The sequence below is a fragment of the Dendrobium catenatum genome, unplaced genomic scaffold (assembly GCF_001605985.2).
Source record: "Dendrobium catenatum unplaced genomic scaffold, ASM160598v2 fragScaff_scaffold_156, whole genome shotgun sequence".
Classification (NCBI taxonomy): domain Eukaryota; kingdom Viridiplantae; phylum Streptophyta; class Magnoliopsida; order Asparagales; family Orchidaceae; genus Dendrobium; species Dendrobium catenatum.
In genome coordinates, this window is record NW_021318618.1 from 5,231,493 (window position 1) to 5,253,477 (window position 21,985).

At 39.2% G+C, this 21,985-nt stretch overlaps 1 protein-coding gene across 1 annotated transcript; it reads left to right on the plus strand.

The window, feature by feature from the left end:
- Positions 1-15,152: 15,152 nt before the first annotated feature.
- On the plus strand, positions 15,153-16,835 carry LOC110113440 (flavonol 3-O-glucosyltransferase UGT89B1). Its single transcript, XM_020846033.2, has one exon. It carries the CDS (start codon positions 15,246-15,248, stop codon positions 16,668-16,670), a length of 1,425 nt encoding a protein of 474 aa, XP_020701692.1. The 5' UTR covers positions 15,153-15,245; the 3' UTR covers positions 16,671-16,835.
- Positions 16,836-21,985: the final 5,150 nt, after the last annotated feature.

Genomic DNA, 21,985 nt, shown 5'->3' on the forward strand with positions numbered 1-21,985 from the left:
GAAGAGACTGTTGAGGAAATTGCTGTACGCAAGGTAAGGCACAATCCGACTTTCTCAATTTTCAGAACCGTCGAGTTTGGCCGGTATTATCTGTCCGGAATTTAAGTTTTGTTCGCGATTTTCATCCTTAATTTCCGACTGGTTAGTTTCTACCGCGTAATTTTCTGTATTTTGTTGAAAGTGCGAGTGTGCACATTTTGGTTATTTTTTTTTAGATTTTTGTTCCGGGTATTTTTGATATCGACTGTGTTTTAGTCGACTGGATTTTTCTGGGAACTTGGAAATTATCTGTGCAGTAGAATAAATGTTCTAAAATGTTGATATCTATATTCTTGCGAATTTGGTGAATTTTGATTTCAGGAAATTGTGTAAATTCCGTATACTGCCGTTGTACTGCCCGATTTTTGAGTAATTTCTGGTTTTGTCCGGAAAAATCTTCTGAATTGATATTGCTATCTGTATATGCTATATAAGGGAGTTATAAGGGGCCTGGATCCTATGAGATTCAGTTAGTGTCTGGGAATTCTGAAATGAGCTCAATATGAAATCTGATATCTGTTCTGTTCCGGATCCGAGGAAACAATCTGTTTAGGTGCCTATATGCACTTATATGTATTCTGGTGCTATAAGCATATCTGATCTGATCTGTTTTTGGTGCCTGTGAGCACAAAAGGAGGCATATGGCCTGGATCCTATGAGATTCAGTCAGTGTCAGGGATTTAGCTATTAATTAAATATTTGACTGCTACATGATTTTGATATGACTTTGTTCTGTTTCCGATATGATCTGTACGATTCTGATTCTGTTGATCTGATGTGTCTGATTTGTTTATGTTTCTGATTGACACAACTTCCGTTTCCGTATAGTTTTGTTGATTTGATATCTGTCCGAATCTGTTTCGATTCTGTACGAATTTGTCTACTGTGTTGGTTTTAAGATTCTGAGGATTTTGATTGAGGTTTGTTGCTTTACTGAGCTGTTGAGCTCACCCTTGCTTTCTGGTGTGGTTTCAGGGTTCTAGGAAGGCAAGGGAAGTCCAGGATTAGTTCAGAGTCGATCAGTATAGGTACTTTTATACTTTTGATTTTTGTACAGTCATGGCTTTTCTGTTCTGTTCTTGTCTTTCTTTCTGTCGAAGGCCATGTACTGTTCTGTAAATGGATTGTTTTGAGGAAATGAAATTGGATAGATGTTTTGTTTCCGCTGCATTTGATGTTTTTAGTAGCTCTGTTGTTCTGGTGCTTCTGTTGAGTTACGGAATTTGAAGATCAGTCAGTAACCTAATCCAAAAGCCAGATCCTGGTAAGAAAGGTCTCTCGTCGCGATCCGGCTCGGCGGGATCCGTCCCCGTCGGGTCGGGTCGTGACAAGCTTTTTGTAGGTATCAGAGCACTGGTTTTGGAAACAGGTTGATTGTAAAACAGAGCTCTAGGAATGTGATCAGTGGAGTCTGTCTAGAGGTAGTTTTGGGTCGTTTGGCTTTTTATTGTGTTATTTTGGTTGTTTGTGATAGTTTTCCGGATTTTCTGGATTTTTTCTGTCTGGATCAGCCAGACCCAACATGACAGACGGTCAGAGTGACGATCAGGCAGCACCAGTGGGGAGTACAGCCAGTGGTCGGTGCTGATACGCTTTCACAGTTTGCTTCACTTGTTGCTCAGATGATGAGCGAGACTCAGAGCAGAACTTCGACTGTTAGATCTGAGGACATTTGATCGACACCTGCAGTTATTTTTGAGTTGAAGCCTCCGAGGTTTGAGGGCGCTGTTGAGCCCAGGAGCAGCCGAGGAGTGGCTGAGGAGATTGGAGAAGACTTTTGACGCGGATGTAGTGTCCTGCAGACAGGAAAGTTCGTTAGCTGTTTTTCTGTTGGATGGAGAGCTTTAGCACTGGTGGGATGGCCAGCAAGCAGCCAGATTTCAGGGGCAGATTGAACTCTTTGATTACTTGGGAGGAGTTACCGAATGTATTTCGGACTAGTTTGTTCCCCCTTCTGCACGACAGCAGATGCAGGAGAGTTTTCTGAGACTTGTTCAGGGGAGCAAGACGGTGATGCAGTACAGAGGCTCAGTTTACTCATTAAAGCCAGGTACGCTCCGCAGCTGGTTAGCACGTCTGCTGAGAGGTGCTACAGATTTCTGAGAGGCTTACGAGACACTTTGAGGCAGCCTCTGATACCGTTCCGGATTACTGATTCTCTGAGCTTGTGGAGCGAGCTCGTCTGATTGAGAATGACATGACGGACTACCTCAGCAGCGGTGGACTGCGAGTAGGAAGAGTTTGGAGGAGAGACATCTGGCAGTGGTTCCTCTGGGAAGAGGAGATTTGTTCCTGGATCTGGATCTGGAGATTCCAGGAAGAGCGGAGGATCGTCTGGTACTGTACCAGTACGACTAGTTCTGATCTGTCAGTACGGCACCTGTGTGCCAGAGTTGTGGACGGCGACACCATGGCCAGTGCTACAGGATAGCTGGTCTTTGTTTCAGATGTGGTCAGCCGGACATAGGATTGCAGAATGTCCGCAGATGGATTTGATCAGCGTTCTGAGCAGCGATCTGAGGGCTTTGTCAACCTGTTGGTTCAGCAGCAGGGAAGACCGAGGACTGTTCCTCCTCGCCCTGAGGGATTTGCTGGTAGAGGTGCGTGGTTCTAGTTTCTGCACCGCGGAGACCACCTACGATTCAGAGGAGCAGAGTAGTTCTGTTGCTTCAGTTCCTGCTCCAGTTCAGCCACGAGTTTACAGTCTGAGTCAGCAGGAGGCTCGTGATGGCCTCCGGATGTTGTGACAGGTACGGTTTACATTTCTGATCAGGCCCTGTTCGTGTTTTGTTTGACTCTGGAGCGAGTCATTCTTTTCTGTCCGAGCCATTGTTTTGAGATTTTTACATTTGGATCGATGGTTTTTACCGATTTCTTTGTCTGTGATTTTACTGGCGGCGGAGGAATCCATTGATTGCTCGACAGTTTTGTTTGTGTGAGATCGAGATTTCTTGGCAAGAAGTGGAAATCGAGTTTGATTCGATTGCCGATTTCTTCGTTATGATGTGATTCTGGCATGGATTGGCTGAGTCAGTATGAGGCTCAGATAGACTGTCTGAAGAAGCAAGTGAGTTTGCTTGTTGGCTTGGAGAGAGGAGTTGTATTTCAGGGATTACGAGGTGTTCTCTCCAGTCTGGTTTCTGTGTTGGAGGTGAGCAGGATGTGGAAGAAAGGATGTCCGGTATTTTTAGCTTCGGTGCGGGATCTGAACCTGGAGGTTGGTTCTGTTTCTGAGATCCCTGTGGTACGGGAATTTGCTGATGTTTTTCCTGAGGAGTTGGTTGGTTTACCTCCGGATAGAGATGTGGAGTTCTCTATCGATGTTTTTTCGGGTACAGCTCCTATATCGAAAGCTCCGTACAGGATGGCACCGAAAGAACTTTCTGAGTTGAAAGTTCAGCTTCAGGAGTTGGTTGACAGAGGTTTTGTACGTCCTAGTGTTTCGCCCTGGGAGCACCTGTTCTGTTTGTTGAAAAGAAGGACGGTACACTCCGTATGTGTATTGATTACAGAGATTTGAACAAGTCACGATCAAGAACAAGTATCCTTTGCCTCGGATTGACGACTTGTTTGATCAGCTTTCCGGATCTCGCGTTATTTTCGAAAGATTGATTTGAGATCCGGATATTATCAGGTGAAGGTGAAGGAAGCTGATGTGGTGAAGACTGCTTTCAGTACTCGGTACGGGCACTACGAGTTTTTGGTTATGCCTTTTGGGGTAGCCAATGCGCCTGCGATTTTCATGGATCTGATGAACCGAGTATTCAGGAGTATTTGGATCAGTTTGTGATCGTCTTCATTGAACGATATTCTTGGTATATTCTGCATCTGAGGTGAGCATGCCAGACATTTGAGGATTGTGTTGGAGACTTTGAGGAGGCATTCAGCTGTATGCCAAGTTCTCTAAGTGTGAATTCTGCTGAAGAGCATTTCTTTTCTGGGGCATTGTGATTAGCGGAAAAGCATTTCTGTAGATCCCCAGAAGATTCAGGCTGTTGCTGATTGGCCAAGGCCGACTACGGTATTTGAGAGTACGTAGTTTCTTGGGCATGCGGGTATATAGGAAGTTGTGAAAGGATTTTCACAGATTTCGACTCCTCTGACGAGAGACTGACTCAGAAGTCAGTACCTTTTGTTTGGACCCCGGAGTGTGAAGCTAGTTTTCAGAGATTGAAAGGAGTGTTTGACTTTAGCTCCAGTGTGGCACTTCCGTCAGAGTACGGAGGGTTTCCAGGTTGTTCAGTGATGCTTCACTGAAAGGATTGGGTTGTGTTCTGAATGCAGCATGGTCAGTAATTGCTTATGCTTCGAGACAGTTTGAAAACCACATGAGAAGAATTACCCGACACATGATTTGGAGTTAGCTCAGTAGTTTTTGCTTTGGAAGATTTGCGCGTCATTACTTGTTATGGCGTCAGGGTTGAGATCTTTACTGATCATAAGAGCCTGAAGTATATTTTTACTCAGAAGGATCTGAATCTGAGAACAGAGGAGTGGCTCGAGATGATCAGGACTACGATTTGACTATTCAGTAATCAGCCTGGGAAGGCGAATGTGGTAGCGGGACGCTCTGAGCAGAAAGCTTCTGGATTCTCAGGTATTCAGCTTACCTGTGATGACTTTCTGATTCGTGATTGGAGAGATTGCAGTTGGAGGTGGTTTCCTCCAATGATTTGGAGTTGGCTCAGATGAGTATTCAGTCTTCTTTGGAAGCACGGATTCAAGAAGCCCAGAATTCAGATTCTGACTATTCGAAGTTGATAGCTCAGATTGATCTAGTAAGACTCCTGAACTTCGAATTTCTGATTCTGGTGCTATTTTCTTAAGAATAGGTTGTGGAAGTACCTGTGTTTGAAGACTTGAGGCAGGAGATTCTGTACGAATCTCATCATTCTGGCTATACTGTTCATCCAGGCAGTGGTAAGATGTACGCTGATATGAAGCTTTTGTTTTGGTGGCCTGGGATGAAGAAGGATGTGCAGAGTTGTGTCGAGATGCGAAGCCTGTCAGTTGGTGAAGGCAGAGCATCAGCGACCAGGTGGGATTGTTGCAGTCGTCCTATCCCTGAGTGGAAATGGGAGGAGTAACGATGGATTTTGCGATGGGTTTCCCTCGTTCTAGACAAGGGCACGACGCTATTTGGGTGGTTGTAGATCGATTGACGAAGTCAGCCCATTTTCTTCCGATCAGACAGACGGATTCAGTTGATCGCTTGGCACAGATATATGTGTGAAAGAGATAGTCAGATTGCACGGTGTGCCTCGTGTGATCGTATCTGATCGAGATGGACGTTTTACTTCCAGACTTTGGAAAGGCATTCAGCAAGGCTTGGTACAAAACTGCATTTTTAGACAGCCTTTCATCCTCAGACCGATGGACAGTCTGAGAGGACTATTCAGATACTGGAAATCTGTTAAGACTTTGTGGTTCTGGACTTTAGCGGAAGCTGGGAAGATCATATTCCGCTGATTGAGTTTGCCTTAACAACAGTTTTCAGTCCAGTATCGGTATGGCACCGTACGAAGCTTTGTATGGCAGGAAGTGCCGTACTCCTTTGACTCTGACGGAGGTCGGAGATAGGAGGCTTGGAGCCACTTTTGCTGATGAAACTGCTAGAAGATCAAATTGATAAGAGAAAGATTGAAAGCTGCTCAAAGATCGACAGCAGAAAGTATTACAATCAGAAGCACAGATTTGTAGAGTTTCAGGTTGGTGACTTTGTGTGATTGTCAAAGTCAGCCCGATGAAGGGTTGTAGCAGATTTGTCAGGTGAGCAAGCTTAGTCCGAAGGTATGTTGGACCTTTTAAAATCCTGAGAAGGATTGGAAAAGCTGCTTACAAATTGATGCTTTCTGATTCGATGCTTGATGTGCATAATGTGTTCACGTATCCACTCTGAGGAAGTGGGTATCCGACTCTGGGAAGAAAGTATCTGCTGATGAGGTTGGGATTCAGGAGAATCTGACGTACAAGGAAGAGCCAGAGTTGATTTTGGCATACGACGTACGAAAGCTTAAGAAGTAAACAGATTCCAATGGTTAAAGTCCAGTGAAGCACCGATACTGCCACGGGAAGCCACTTGGGAGAAGGAGTCTGACATGAGCACGGTTGTACCCATACTGTTTTGACTGAGTTTGGACTGGGATAATGTCGAGGACGACATTTTTTTTAAGTTGGGGAGATTGTAATATCAGTTTTTGCTCCAGGTTCGTCCGACGAAGTCGATCGTCCGGACGATCGGTACAGGTTGTGCAGAAAGAAAATCATGTTTGGCTGTATGGTTCGTCTGGACGAATCAGGGATCGTCTGACGAAATATAAGTCAGTGAACCCTTCGCCAGGGACGATGTTCAATTTCGTCTGGACGAAATCATTCTCTTCATGGATCGTCCGGTACGAAGCTCGATCGTCCAGGACGATCAGTTGGATATATATAGAAATGAGATATTTTGAAGAGAGAGAGAAAAAGTTGAGGAGAGAGAAAAACGACAGGAAAAAAGTGGAAAATGGATTTTCGGGCGACGCCGAGCTGTTTTCGTCCGAAGAGACTGTTGAGAAATTGCTGTACGCAAGGTAAGGCACAATCCGACTTTCTCAATTTTCAGAACCGTCGAGTTTGGCGGTATTATCTGTCCGGAAATTAAGTTTTGTTCGCGATTTTCGTCCTTAATTTCCGACTGGTTTAGTTTCTACCGCGTTAATTTCGTGTATTTTGTTGAAGTGCCGAGTGTGCACATTTTGGTTATTTTTTTTAGATTTTTGTCCGGGTATTTTTGATTCGACTGTGTTTTTAGTCGACTGGATTTTCTGTGAACTTGGAAATTATCTGTGCAATAGAATAAATGTTTCTAAAATGTTGATATCTATATTCTGTGCGAATTTGGTGAATTTTGATTTTCAGAAAATTGTGGTAAATTCCGTATACTGCCGTTGTACTGCCCGATTTTTGATAATTTCTGTTTTGTCCGGAAACTTCTGAATTGATATTGCTATCTGTATATGCTATATAAAGGGAGTTATAAGGGCCTGGATCCTATGAGATTCAGTTAGTGTCTGGGAATTCTGAAAGTAGCTCAATATGAAATCTGATATCTGTTCTGTTCCGGAATCCGAGAGAAACAATCTGTTTAGTGCTATATGCACATATATATGTATTCTGGTGCTATAAGCACATCTGATCTTGATCTGTTTTTGTGCCGTGAGCACAAAAGGGAGGCATAAAGTGGCCTGGATCCTATGAGATTCAGTCAGTGTCAGGGAATTTAGCTATTAATTAAATATTTGATCTGCTACATGATTTTGATATGATTTGTTCTGTTCCGATATGATCTGTACGATTCTGATTCTGTTGATCTGAGTGTCTGATTTGTTATGTTTCTGATTTGACACAACTTCCGTTTCCGTTAGTTTTGTTGATTTGATATCTGTCCGAATCTGTTTCGATTCTGTACGAATTTGTCTACTGTTGTTGGTTTTAAGATCTCGAGGATTTTGATTGGAGGTTGTGCTTTACTGAGCTGTTGAGCTCACCCTTGCTTTCTGGTGGTTTTCAGTTCTGGGAAAGGCAAGGAAGTCCAGGATTAGTTCAGAGTCGATCAGTATAGGTACTTTTATACTTTTGATTTTTGTTACAGTCATGGCTTTTCTGTTCTGTCTTTCCTTTCTGTCGAAGGCCATGTACTGTTCTGTAGATGATTGTTTGAGGAAATTGAAATTGGATAGATGTTTTGTTCCGGGCTGCATTTTGATACATAGTAGCTCTGTTTGTTTAGTTTGTTGTGAATTAATTATTTGGAGATTCAGTCCGAACCAAATTCCAAAGCTAGATCCTGGTTAGTGCAGCTCCGTCGCGAGCCAGCGCGGACGGAATCCGTCTCGTCTCGGCGTGGGTCGTGATAGTACGGTACTTATAAGTAACCCCCCTCGCCATAGGCATCGCCACCGAGCTTCCATCCCACCATGCGCCAATTAAGACGTGTATAGGCGGTCTCCGTATGCGTCGCGAATGCTGAAGGTAGATTTTGAGCTTTAAGTTTGGCAAATAATATACCTTGAAAGAGCAAGACGACGACCGACGACAGAGATTTGCCAGCGAGCTGAAGATATATATTTTTTATTTTAATAGAAATATATTTAAATATTATATACTTATATAGAGAGAAGAGAAAAAAAAGAGCAAAAAGAGAAACAATTACTGTTTGGTGAGTTTGGCCCTGCTGTAGCAGAAGACACGTTATAAGCGTCGTGAACAAGCATGCAAGCTAACACATAGGTAGATGAATTTGGCCCTTGCTGTGGCAGAAGACACATCAAAGGAATAACTTGCCAAAGCAAGTTAATAGCAATTAGCAAGGCAGGTGGATTGAAAAGATTAGAAGCAAAACTTCAATTTATAATACAGGATATATACATATTGTTTTATGTTTTTTTTTTTTTAAATCATCTAAATACATAATTTAATATTATTAAATTAGATGATAATAATGATTTTTTTATAAAAAAAATGATTATTAATTTTAATATTAACATAGCATTAAATTTAATTAAAAAAATGTATTATTATCAAATTTACACTACTTACATGTCATATTTTGAAATAACTTTTTTTTTTTTTGTTAATTTTGATTTTCTTTTATCCCGCCTCATATACCGTCAAAATTTTCAATTATAGCGCATCGCAATTTACGTGTCGTCTTCGCCGCGCATGCGAGCAAATTGTTATATTTTCGCACATGTAAGGATCCATGCAATATGATAGTCATTTTCTAGTATTTTCAACATTCCGAACATAACAGAGAAATTCATTTTGCAAATGGACAACATTTCGGCAACATCGAGTACGTCCGTAGTCCGTTGATTTTGACCGCTTTCGTTCAATTTGAATGTGAGGGATCCCTCTTTGATTAAATTCGATGCTCTAAACTCATCAACGAAGCCTGTTTAACAAGTGGAAGCTATTTGGATAGTTTTTGCTAGCATCGCATCAACTAACACATTGGCACATACAAACAACTTCTTGTTGGTATATTGGATGTCCTGATTGCATCGATATGATCCATTTGGTAATCGGACAAAGTTTTAAATCATTGCATTATGATCGAGACACTCCATTCTTCATCTTCAACGATGTATTGTATACCAACAATAATCGATCATCATCTATTTTGCTTGCATTGACTATGATAGATCTATAGAGGTCAACAAATGTATGTGTATTTGATTCTATATGCTTTTTATTTATAATTGTCAATATTGGCATCATTGTTATATGAATTTATTCAACAAGACATGAAATCTAGCTTTTTAAGTGGTATTTTTATTCTTCCATCTATCTTATCAACTCATAATCATTGATGAATCATATCTCCATATATTTCATTTACTATCAATTTTTTACTTTCAAAGGTGGCCGGCATTTAATAAATAAAAAAGGAGTCGTCGCTCTCTACCCGATGGCGTAATCAGCTAATCAGTTATAGGTTAACATCTAGGATTATACCACAAACTTTTATTTATATAAAAAAAATATGTCGGCCCACCCTACTGTACAAGGATTAGCATTTTAATAGCTAATCCATATTAAGTATAGTGTTCATAGTCAACCTTACATTCTTACATGAAAATATATCATTCATCATATATCAGTCATATCATTTTATTTATGCAATTTAATATCATGTATGAAATATAATACCTTTGTCACAATCTATGAAATGCATGACAATTTATATACTATTCATTAATTTTAAAAAATCATAACTATCAATTATCCAATGAAATTCAATAATATTACATAAATGCCCATAAAAATCAATATCTATCACATAAGAAATGTTAAACGACAAAAGTTTGATAAAATCAATAGAAAATGTATTTGTATCAATTTTTTAAATATGAAAATCATAGAACACAAAATCACAAAAAAGAAAGATATGATTCAAGTTACCTATGACAATCAAAAGAAATCTCGTAATTGATCCAACGATGATGAAAATACTTTGAGTAGCTTGCTCTCTCTTCTCTCTCGCCTCCCTTATCCCTCCTCTCTATGATTAAGGGGAAGGAATGGTTTTAAGTGATATTTATATTAAATATTCATTAGTGTTTGGCGTCGTGGTGTACGAAACCACGGAGCAACTGCACTGCATGCTTTGAGATTTTTTTATTAAAATTATGAATTTGTAATAAAAAAATGAGGATAACTTCATATATGTTAAATTTTAATGTGTAATTTTCTATATGTTATAGATATGAATATTTTGGATATTTTCGTGTTTTCATTAGAAATTTTAAACTAGTAAATTGGAGAGAGTGTTATTTAATAAATTAAAAATTATTTATCACCTCATAAAAAAATATTGTAATACATTTAATGCTTTAAAATGATGTTATACACAATTCTTGGTAATTTGATAAAATTATGGTCAATTGTTAAGTCAATTGGCTGCTTATATGACATTTTGTGAATTCCTCCATTTTGATTATTTCCTTTTACTTCTATTGAAATACAATTATATATATGATTATCTTCTTGAAAATGTGATTATGAAGAGTTTTGATGTTGAATGAAGTTCTATTGTGATGAATACACTTGGAGTTAGAAGTGACTAAATTTTTTAATATTTATTATGCTGAGCATTTGGAAGTTCTACGCATGGCACCGATGAAAGACACGCGGGACACTAGTCGGATGCGGCAGTGTAGGGCTTGGGATTGAGACGAGCAGAGCGCAGATGAAGGAGCAGGGCTCGGTGCGCGGGTGGATATGCGCAGGATGTGGTCGGAGTTAGACCGTACCGTATGAGTGCAAGACACATGGCGTGGGCAGGAAGCACAGAGTGAGAGTGGACACAGAGGGCATAGAAGCGAGGCACACATGGTGCTCGCTTTTAAATAAATTTTCAATTGGATCTTAAATAGACATATTATCAAACCTTAAAGCTTTTATTCAACCTTTTAAGGAGTAGTTTTAAATTTAAATAATATTATTATTTTTTTAATATTATTAATGATCATAAACCAATTGAGCACAAATCTTAGAAATTTTCTTGCTTTCAATGATTGAAGGGAAGTTGTTTGCGTGTTTCTATCATTTTTTTGGGGACATTTAGGCTAATTAAGATAAATTTATGCACACATCACATACGCAAGACTCGAATCCAAGACATCTTAGTTGATAGTCAAAACTCCCAACCAACAAATTAATCAATAAGAACTCGTGTCTGTTTCTATCATGAGTCAAAGAGGAAACCACCAAAATCCTCTGTACAAAAAAGTTTTCAATGTCCAACGTTCTAGAAAACAAATGTTCTAGAAAATAAAATTTAAAAATTTTAGGTTACTTTTATAAAATATATTTTAGAAAAGAAAATATTGTGAAAAATAATTAAAAAAAAATACTATGAGCATAATTATTTTGTAATTGGAAATTAATTTATTCACCTTAATAAATTAAATTATAAAGGACTAATAAGATTTTTATAATAATAAAAAAAGTTTACTTAAATAAAAAAATGATTACGGTGTGAAAAGCAATAAAACAAAGATATTATAGTTATTATTTGAAAATATTTATATAAAATATAGATACCAAAAAAAGAAACATAAAACAGAAAAAATATAAAATGTGTAGTGAGGATAAATAAATGCATTTCTGAGAAAAATAAAAATCATCCCAAGGAGAATTGAAATCTCTTCCGTATGCTTCTAGATTCGTGTGTTTCGAGCATTATGTGCTCAGGATTTCACGGGCTATTGAAAATCAAGCTCAACGCATCTATTTCCAACACCAGTTGATATGAGGATTTCCGAGCAAGTTCTTTGAGACAATTCAAAGCGAATAGGTAGACTACAAAGAGGAGAAGACTGTCTTAAAATGTTTCATCAAATTAGAATAATAATTGATGCGTTATGAAAATTAATGAATGTATAATTTAGTTGAAAAAAAAAAAGAAAAAAAATTAGGATTATTCAATGATTTCAACGAATTGAACTTCTCAACGAAAGGATTAGAATATTAGATCAACATCAAAAGTGAGCCAATCTGCATACAAATGCTGCCCAATCATTATGTTGGATCATCATTATCTAGCCATCGTCGTTGAATCACCATTGCTTAGCTATCATCATTAGATTGCTACTGTCTAGCTACAGGTATCAAATCCTCGCAGACTGACCTCTCATCAAACTACCGCTATTTTCTATCATTGAATCACCACCACCCAACCACTATTAGCGCACAACCGCCACTTAACCACTGCCATCAAATCGCATTCGCCATGTGAACATTATCTGATCGTTGCATCATCAGACTGCCACTATTGAACCGTCACCACACAACCACTATAATCATCCCACCATTGTCGTACTATTGATGTTTGACCATAGTCGTCATCGTACCACCATGGGAGGATCTACAGTGGGGGCCTTAGGGCACGACCCCCACTGGCCCAATAATAAAAAATTAATCCAATTTAAATTTTACTAATAAAATTATTAATATAGAAGATTAAATTCGTTTTTAAAACTATTAAGTTTTGGCTCGGCCTAGAGCTGTCAACATTTGACCCGACCTGAAAACCCGACCCGAACCCGATCCGAAAATTTCGGGTTTGGGTCAACCCGAACCCGAACCGGGTCGGGTTCGGGTTAGAGATTTCGACCCGTTTGTAAAACGGGTCGGGTTCGGGTTGACCCGGCGGGTTGCCGGGTCGACCCGGAAACCCGTTTAATTTAAAAAATCCAGATTTCCCGCTACCCAAAGGCCCTGGCAAGCCCTGGCGCACTTCTGCCCAGCCGGCCAGCTCGCTGCCCGATGTGCCCAACAGGCCACGCTCACTTTAGTAGATTATAATCTCATACTAATTTAATTAATCTGAATGTAGTTCAAAATTAAGACTTCATTTAATTAATTCAAATAAAATAATCTTACCTAGAAAAACAATTTATATGAACTCAATTAAATAATAACTTAAAAAAAATATTATTTTTTAATAAATAATAAGATAGAGTGTGATATATCTATTCTTTTTTTAATGAAAATGCATATGATTTTAGATGTATTTTTATAATTTTTCTTTAAAAACTTGCTTCATAATATGTGATTATACTGAATAAAAATTATATTTTGAGATTAATTTAATTATTAATATTAATTTGTTTCTCCATACAAAAAATTTTCTGCCTCCGTCCTGCATGCCACCATCATTAAATTATTTTTTGCTAATTATTTTTCCTGCCACGAAAGCTTTTAGCCTTTACAAATAAAGCCTAATGCTCTTTTTGAAAAAATGGTAATATATTGACTATTGCCACTTTGATATTAATATTTTCAATTTTAGATATATAAATATAAATCACCTAATTTTTTATATAATTTAAATTTATTATTTTCTTAAATTATAATTGTAAAACTGTAATTAAAAATAAAATAATACAATTTTTTTCTCTTTATTTGCAAACTTATCTAAAACCACCGCTGTACCACCACACAAATCATTCTTAGCCTTCATAAAATGGGCAAATTATTAGGTCCGGTCACTGGATCTATAAATAGGTCCAGACATCCACTAAAAACTTGGCTCGTGGAATGCGTTTTGACTGTGCTTTAGGTCAACTTTAGGTGCTCTTTTTTGACTAAGATTTATCTGTGCTTTAACTGCACTTTAATTACGCTTTAACTGTACTTTTTTTTGGGACTAAAGAAATGTAGCAGGCGTGGAAGCCGAAGACGGGAAGAAAGAACATAGAGGAAAGAAATATTTTATTCACCTTCTCACGGGTTACAAACTAGACCTCTATATATAGATAGTTTAGGCCTGTATTTACAAGACAGCCAATGAGACTATGACAGCTCATTTAGTATTTAATTAATTACAAGTATATTGGCTGCTCTTATACCGCCCCGCAAACTAATGGATCGGGAGATACAGTAAGTTTGGTACGCAGAAGAAGAAATCGCGGCGTAGAGAGTGCTTTAGTAAAGATGTCCGCGATCTGATCTGTAGTGTTGATAGGGAGAAGCCGTATTTGCTTTGTGTGAATGTGATCACGTATAAATTTTTGATCTATTTCTATGTGTTTTGTACGGGCATGAAAAACTGGATTGCTGGCGAGTGCGATCGCTGATGTGTTGTCACAATACATGTCCGTGGGTTGAGTTTGAGGTATGTCGAAGTCTTGAAGTAATCTCCGAAGCCACAAGACATCCGCAGCGGCGATCTGATCAACTATGGTTTTGACGTCAGATAGATACTGGGTCATTGTGAGGTTTTTGAGGGAAATATTATGAAGAGAGTTCTTTAGTTGGATGACTTTGGATCTGTTAGACGATTGGAACCGTGTTTCAAGAACGGTCCAAATAGCAGCCGTTGATTCAAGATTAACAACGTAAGGTAAGATTGAAATGGAAATGGTGGAACACAAAGAGGCTGCAAGTATTTGATCGGAAAGAGTCCATTGATCAAATAAAGAATTTGGAACAGTTGTTCCGTCATTCTGTAGAATGTTGCGATTAGGAGGAACGGTTGAGGGATCAAGAAAAGTATGAAAACCTTGAGCTCGGAACAGCTTCAAGATCTGAGATCTCCAAACGGCGTAGTTGTCCGTTGCAAGTTGAATCGGAGCTATGTTCTTGATATTTGATACCAAGAACTTGAGAGAAGAAGAAATCTGGATCTCCTCTTGTTGCTCTGTGATCGTTTGCATGTTGCTTTGCGAATTTGCCGAGCTCGCCATGGTCGTCCCGCTCTGATACCATAAAGAAATGTAGCAGGCGTGGAAGTCGAAGACGGGAAGAAAGAACAGAGAGGAAAGAAATATTTTATTCACCTTCTCACGGGTTACAAACTAGACCTCTATATATAGATAGTTTAGGCCTGTATTTACAAGACAGCCAATGAGACTATGACAGCTCATTTAGTATTTAATTAATTACAAGTATATTGGCTGCTCTTAAAGGGACATTTAGGTCATTTAAGGCAAACTCACACACACAACGCATATACAGAGACTCGAATCTTAGACCTCTTAGTTGGAAGCCTGAAGAGTTGTGTTTAACTGTACTTTTTTTTATTCAAAATTTCAAAGCGTAATCGTGACAAATTTTTAGTGAATGGGCGGTGAGCGGACCTAATAATTTGCCCATAAAATGACCGCTTCTTCTGACCGGGCAGCTTTGGAAAGCTATCAGAGCAGAGGGCAGATCTAATGGCGGAGGCAGCTACACCCCATCTCCTGGTAATCCCGTTCCCTGCACACGGTCATATGCTTCCCCTCCTCGATCTCTGCCACCTGCTCTCCACCCGCCATGGCCTCACCATCACCATCGTCGTCACTCCCGGCAATCTTCCCACGCTCTCCCCAATCCTCTCCTCCTCTCCATCCATTTCACCTCTCATCCTCCCTTTCCCTTCTTCCCCTTATATTCCCACCGGCGTCGAGAACACCTACCAGGTTCCCCCGAATCTCATCCGCAACTTCATCCCCGCCCTGTCCGGCCTTCTCTACCCCATTCTCCAATGGTTCCATTCCCACCCTAACCCTCCTGTGGCCATCCTCTCCGATTTCTTCACTTCCGCCTGGACCTTTCGTCTCGCGCAATCCCTCTCCATCCCCCGCCTGTCCTTCTCGCCATCCGGCGCCTTCGGAATCGCCACCATCCACCAACTCTGGCGCGAGATGCCCTCTAATTCCGATCCTAATCTCCTCATTCCTTTCCCCTCGCTACCTAACTCCCCTTCCTTCCCTCTTTCCCAACTCTCCACTCTCTTCCGCGACTACATAAAAGGCGATTCCGTCTCCGAATCAATCAAGGAAAATTTTCTATTGGACATTCAAAGCTGGGGTTTCGTCGTCAACACATTCTCCGATCTTGAAGGCGATTATATCGAACAATTAAAGAAGGATATTGCGGCGGGGCACCGGCGGATATGGGCGGTGGGGCCACTCGTCGCTTCGCCGGTTGAGCGGAAGACCGACGCCGTTATCAAGGAGAAGGTTCTGACCTGGCTCGATGGCTTCCCGGAGGGATCGGTGGTTTACGTTTGCTTCGGCAGCCAAGTTGTTCCGCCGCCGCAGCAAGCGGCGGCGATTTCGGCAGCGCTTGAGCTCAGCGGGTTGCGATTCCTCTGGTGCGTCAGGGAGGGGACGGAGGTTCCGGCAGGGTTTGAGGAGAGGGTGGCAGCGCGAGGGTTTGTGGTGAAGGGGTGGGCTCCGCAGGTGGAAATTCTCGGCCACGCGGCAGTCGGGTGGTTCTTGACGCACTGTGGATGGAACTCGGTGATTGAGGCCGTGGTGGCGGGGGTGGCTTTGCTGACGTGGCCACACGGAGCGGACCAGTTCATAGATGCTCGACTGTTGGAGGACGCCGGCATGGCTGTCAGGGTGGCCGAGGGAAGGTCTACGGTGCCGGAAGCTCAGGAGCTGGCCAGGATTTTGGCAGCAGCGGTGGGTGGAAGAAACAGTAGGGTGAGGGAGAGGGCGGCTGAGATCAGTGAAATGGCAAAAAAGGCGGTGGCGGAGGGCGGGAGCTCGTTCCGGGATCTGCACTCGTTGGTGGCGGAACTGAAGAAGATGACGGTGGCGAATGAGCAGTCGTATGCGGAGTTGCCTGCGTTTAAAAATCTTATTTAGAATAATAATATGTATCTTTGATCAGGGGTGTCAAAATTCGGTACAACGATCCAAAAATTTCGGATTCAGATCGGGTTAAGAAGTTTGATCAATTTGTAAAATCAGGTAATGTTCAGGTTTACCGAGAATCTTGAAATCAATCCAATTTTGACCATTTTTAATTGACTTATGAGAGTCTTAGAAGATTGTTATGAAATAAATAAGTGCTATTTTTAAAAAATAATAAATCATGTTTTTCAAATTGAATTAAGCTTAATTTTTTTTAATTGATTGAACTAAAATTTACATTAATAAATTGAATTGAATAAATATATTTTAATAAAACATAAAAAAATGGGTCGGGTTTGGGTTGGCCTGGATCAGAAAAGGGTTAGGTTCGAGTTCGAAAAACTGAACCGTTTGTAAAAATCGATTGAGTTAAAAAGTGTATGGTCATATTCAAATTTGACCTGAACTCGACCTAAAAACTAGTTTTGATAGCCCTATCTTTGATTATCACATATTATAATTCAATATGCTGAAATTATTAGATAAATATAATTATATTATCTCATATTTATAATAATTATAATTATAAGAAGAAAAAATATTCTGAATATTTAACAATTTAGTTGTATAATATAGTATTATATAATTGATACATCATCTGAAATTATCTTGATCAGGCACGAATCTCAAGGCAAAATTAAGTTGGAAACTTCCGAAATTAAACTTAGGAGCATCCGATCTCTGATTTCAGCAAACTTATAGTCAAATTGAGTGTCTCGGAAATACGAACCCAACAACACCAAATTCGACCCAATCCGAGCCCAAATGGGTCCAAATCAAGGACCCGAAACGTTGTTGGAAGGTTCAAAGCACAATTTGGATTACCAAAAGGTTTCCAAACATAACAAGCTTATAGTCAAATAGAGCGGCTCGACGAGACAAATCCAACGAGCCCAAGATCACTGAATTCCGACATCACTAAGGCATTCAAATGTCCATCAAACGGTTCATGATCAAGGGATTTAACATCGGCCGTCCATCCAACCACTCCTAACTTGCCCTTGATCCTCCACCTATTTACGGGCCATGCCATTCCCAATATCTATAAATAGAGCTCCCTCTTCTTTTGAAAAAAGTCCCCTAAGCCTAAGGAAAAAAGAGAGAGATCGGAGATCTCCTAGCCTCCTCGACCACTGCCGGAGTTCCATTGAACCACCACTGCTCCACCAACGCCGGATCACCACTGGACGCCGTGTGCTCCGTCGGACCACCGCCTAACGCCGTTGCTCCGCCGGACCACCACTGGACGCCCTGTGCTCCGCTGGACCACCGCCTAACGTTGTTGCTCCGCCGGACCACTACCTGACGCCTTGTGCTCTGTCAGACCACCGCCTAACGCCGTTGTTTCGCCAAACCACCACCTGACGCCATGTGCTCCGCCGGACCACCACTTGACTCTCTGCGCTCCGTCGGACCACCGTCTGACGCCTTACGCTCCACCAAACTACCACTTGAGGCCCTCACTTGGCGGTCAGAGGCCCTCACCTTTGTTAGACCTCCATCCGAAGCCCTCGTCTTCGCCAGATCATTACCTAAGGCCAGAATTTCTATCTAACCATCCTTTGAGGCCCGAAACTCTGTCAGACCATCACCTGACACCCATATTTCTATCGTACAATTGTTGCTTGTAATCTGATCGCCCTCAGAGGCGAATCAGCCCATTGTAACTGACTCAAATTCTAATGGAATCATTTTAAACTTGGCTAGGCCCCATAGTTTTTCCCCTTTTCAGGGGTTTCCACGTAAAAACTCTGGTATTCTTATAAACGCTATACTCTCTCACTTATCTGATTGTGTGTTGGATCTTCGTACAATGCTAAGACGTTAAATTATATATTTCTCTAGTGTCGCGAATACTCCAGGACGCAACAATAATAATTTAGATAGATCACTGAATAAGACAAGAACAAAATTAAGTCTATTCTAATATAAAATATTTTAGAATATTTTGATAATTTTCTAAAAAAAAAATTATGTCGATATATTATAATACATGATGAAAAGTAAAATTTTAAATTTCATTTAAAATTATATATATACTAAAAAAATCACAAAAGAAATTTAATAATTTTTAAATATATCCAGGCAAAATTTATATTAAGATAATCTGATAATTATTATAATATTTTCATTCATTTATTATCAGAAAAAAAAAATAAAGCATGATAACGGTACAGGCTATAAAAGCATAACTTAATTAAAATTATGTATTTATAATTTTTAAATATCTCACGTGATAAAAATTTAATTGCTGCCTTTTTTTTATTGGTTTGGTGGACTTCAGTAGTCGTCCACCTTAACGTGTTCAATTTGATATTGGCATAACAATTGAATTGAGATCATTCAAACCACCGACCTCGCGTGGGTTGGTTGGAGGCGTCGCAATCATTAAAGGAGAAAATATCTTTTTTTTTTTTAATATTTACGTGAATGCATTCTCCTCTTCTTATTGGAAATATTTATGCAAGATTGTTAATACTATTAAATAATATAGTATTTCTTTATCTGTCCATTTTGATAGCAATTTATCATTTGGGACCTCTGGTGCAATGACATCTCTATTGCGGGGTGAATTATTGCGTCCAGTCACTTGATGTCCGAACAACCAATCCAGATGCGCCATGTCATCAAAAAACACTGGACTCCGGTGTATTTTGATGACGTGGTGAGTCTGGATTCCGGACGCAATAATTTGCCATTTTGCGGACATGCTAATTGATTAGCAGGCTTTGAATGTGTTTTCATCTTATTTTGGCCAGACGGTTTCTAATATAATTCCTGACAATACTTGGTTTATCCCTCATGGTTTTGATGCCTCGATTGTTTCTAAAATTCAAGCTAACCACATTGACAATTCTTTGGAGATGCATTATTGGTTGGGCACTCAAACTCCAAATTAATTTTAAAACTTTTTGCTCTCTCTCTCTCTCTCTATTACTTCTCTTTGGAAACTGTATCTTGGCATAAACTGGTTTGGCACAAAAAGGGTGCTCTATGTTACTTTGCATATGCTTGGATGGCGTTTAAAAGAGGATTAAAAACTGCAAACGTTTTAGCTTCACGTGGGATTCTTACCTCTAGTAAATGTTGCCTATGTTATTCTGACCAAGAATCCCTGCCTCACCTCTTCTTTGAATGCAATTTTACATTCAATATTGTTAAGCATTTCCTCCCATGGCTAGGCAATCTTCTTATGAGACCGAACTTATTCCAGGCCTTTGATAGTGTTATGGATCAATTTTTTTTTTCTGGGCAACATATTAGTTTCTACCTTCTAGCTGCTTGTGCCTCTATCTACTATATTTAGAGGGCTAGAAATGATAGAATTTTTTGTGGCATTCTCGATTGTGAAGCCACGTTAATTGCTAGAATAAAAAAAGTCATTATCAGGAGGACTAGCAGCTGGAGGAATTTTTCGTATGACTGTTATTTCTGTTATTCGAACTCGGTTTTCTCGAATCTCTGGTGCCTGGGAGTTTATTTTTGGAAGGACGACGATGAATGCTGCTAATCCCAGCTGCCCCTACGAAGATGTTTTTGGCAACCAGGGGCTTCGCTCTGGTGAAGTCCCTCGAGCATTTTTGGTCCCGTTCGTATTGTATCACCATGAGCTTCCTGAGTCCTTTGTAGTTTTTCCTACAAGCTTTGTATTCTTTTTTGTCTTTTTGAGTCTTTGGTTTCTCTTTTATTTTTTTTTTGAGATCCAGGACTATAGGTTTTATTTTCTTTTTCGCACTTGTAACAAAATTTATACAAACATCAGATATATAAGACTTCAATTTAAAACTATTTAGATTATAATCAAAACTCTCAACTAATAGATCAAAGTGAGGTAGATTAAATGAGAAAATATATGAGGGTTATTTGGTTGCATATATTAGAGTTTCATTATATTTTCAATGGGATGTAAGTCTTTAAAATTATGGTATTTTTTAAATCTAGTATGAAATATATTTATTATATTTAAAATATTTTATGATGTTTAGTTAATTGTACAATTTTTCTAAAAGTTGTAAAATAATTTTAGAAGATGAGGAGGAGACTGGTAGGTAGTGAAAATCTATGAGTCTGCTTGGGATGATTTCAGCTTTTTACGAAAGTAATTGTAATACTGTTGTGAAATTTTTATCTTTTTTTCAAAACTACTTAAGAAGATAGTTTCTTAGTATAAAAATTTATTGAAAGCAATAAGAAATAGTGGCCAAATAAAAATTATTAATACAGTCTGAAAATCAAAACAGTAAGAATGCTATTCTAAATGAAACCTAAGTGATAATCCTCTAAATGCAAAACATATGATTGATCTATATGAAATTCCAATGTAAAATATGACAAAATCCAATAAAAGGTGTATGCTTCTTTTTCACTCATAAGAATAGAATACAAAACCCATGAAAAAACAGATTATTCCAGCTTCCTTTAAGTTTGTCAGTTAAGTTGGAACTTTCTATCATTAAAAGAAATGCTTTAGCATCCTCTTGATCTGCTTGGCTGGTGATCATCTTCCAGCTTCTACAACATCATCTCATATGTATTTACATGGGCTAGAGCTATTTTTAACGGTCTAGTTGGGACGATTGTAGCATTTTATAGAAAACAACATCGCTATTATGATTGCTAAAACTAGCTTTTTAATACACAATTTTTTGAAAAGCAGTTAAAAAGCAACGAAAAATAATAACCAAATAAAATTATTGCTGCTATTTAAAAAGCAACGGAACAAAAAATGGCCCCATACAGACCCTTAATTTTGCACGAACTTTTTAATTCAATAAGTAGCAGCTCGGACGAAGATGAACTTTTTAACGTTGATTTATAGAAGTTGCATAATTTAAACTTTGAATGTAGATGCAAATGAACATGTATAGTCTAATATTCATTGTCCCAAAACTCAGGTAACTGAAGTTAATTAAGTTAAATACTCATTTGTGGTTGATGTAATGTGTAATCATAAGTTTTAAATTATTTAATGGGGATGTGAGTAGCCAAGATTTGGTTGAGATTTTAAGTTGGGAAAATTGCTTTGTCGGCATTACGGCGCAAAAGTAGGTAGCACCACGGCATTGAGCTCTCAGAAAAGTAGACAAAAAATTAGGTTTCGGGTTTGCACTGCGGTGCTGGGAAATGTCGTTGCGACGCCCATATGGTTTCACACGTATCATATCTTAAAGATTTGTTTAACTGTCCAGGCACAAGGAAAATGAATCCAAGTGGGAAAGAACTTCCAATTGAGCATAATATATACATGAGCAACTCCTGTTACACCT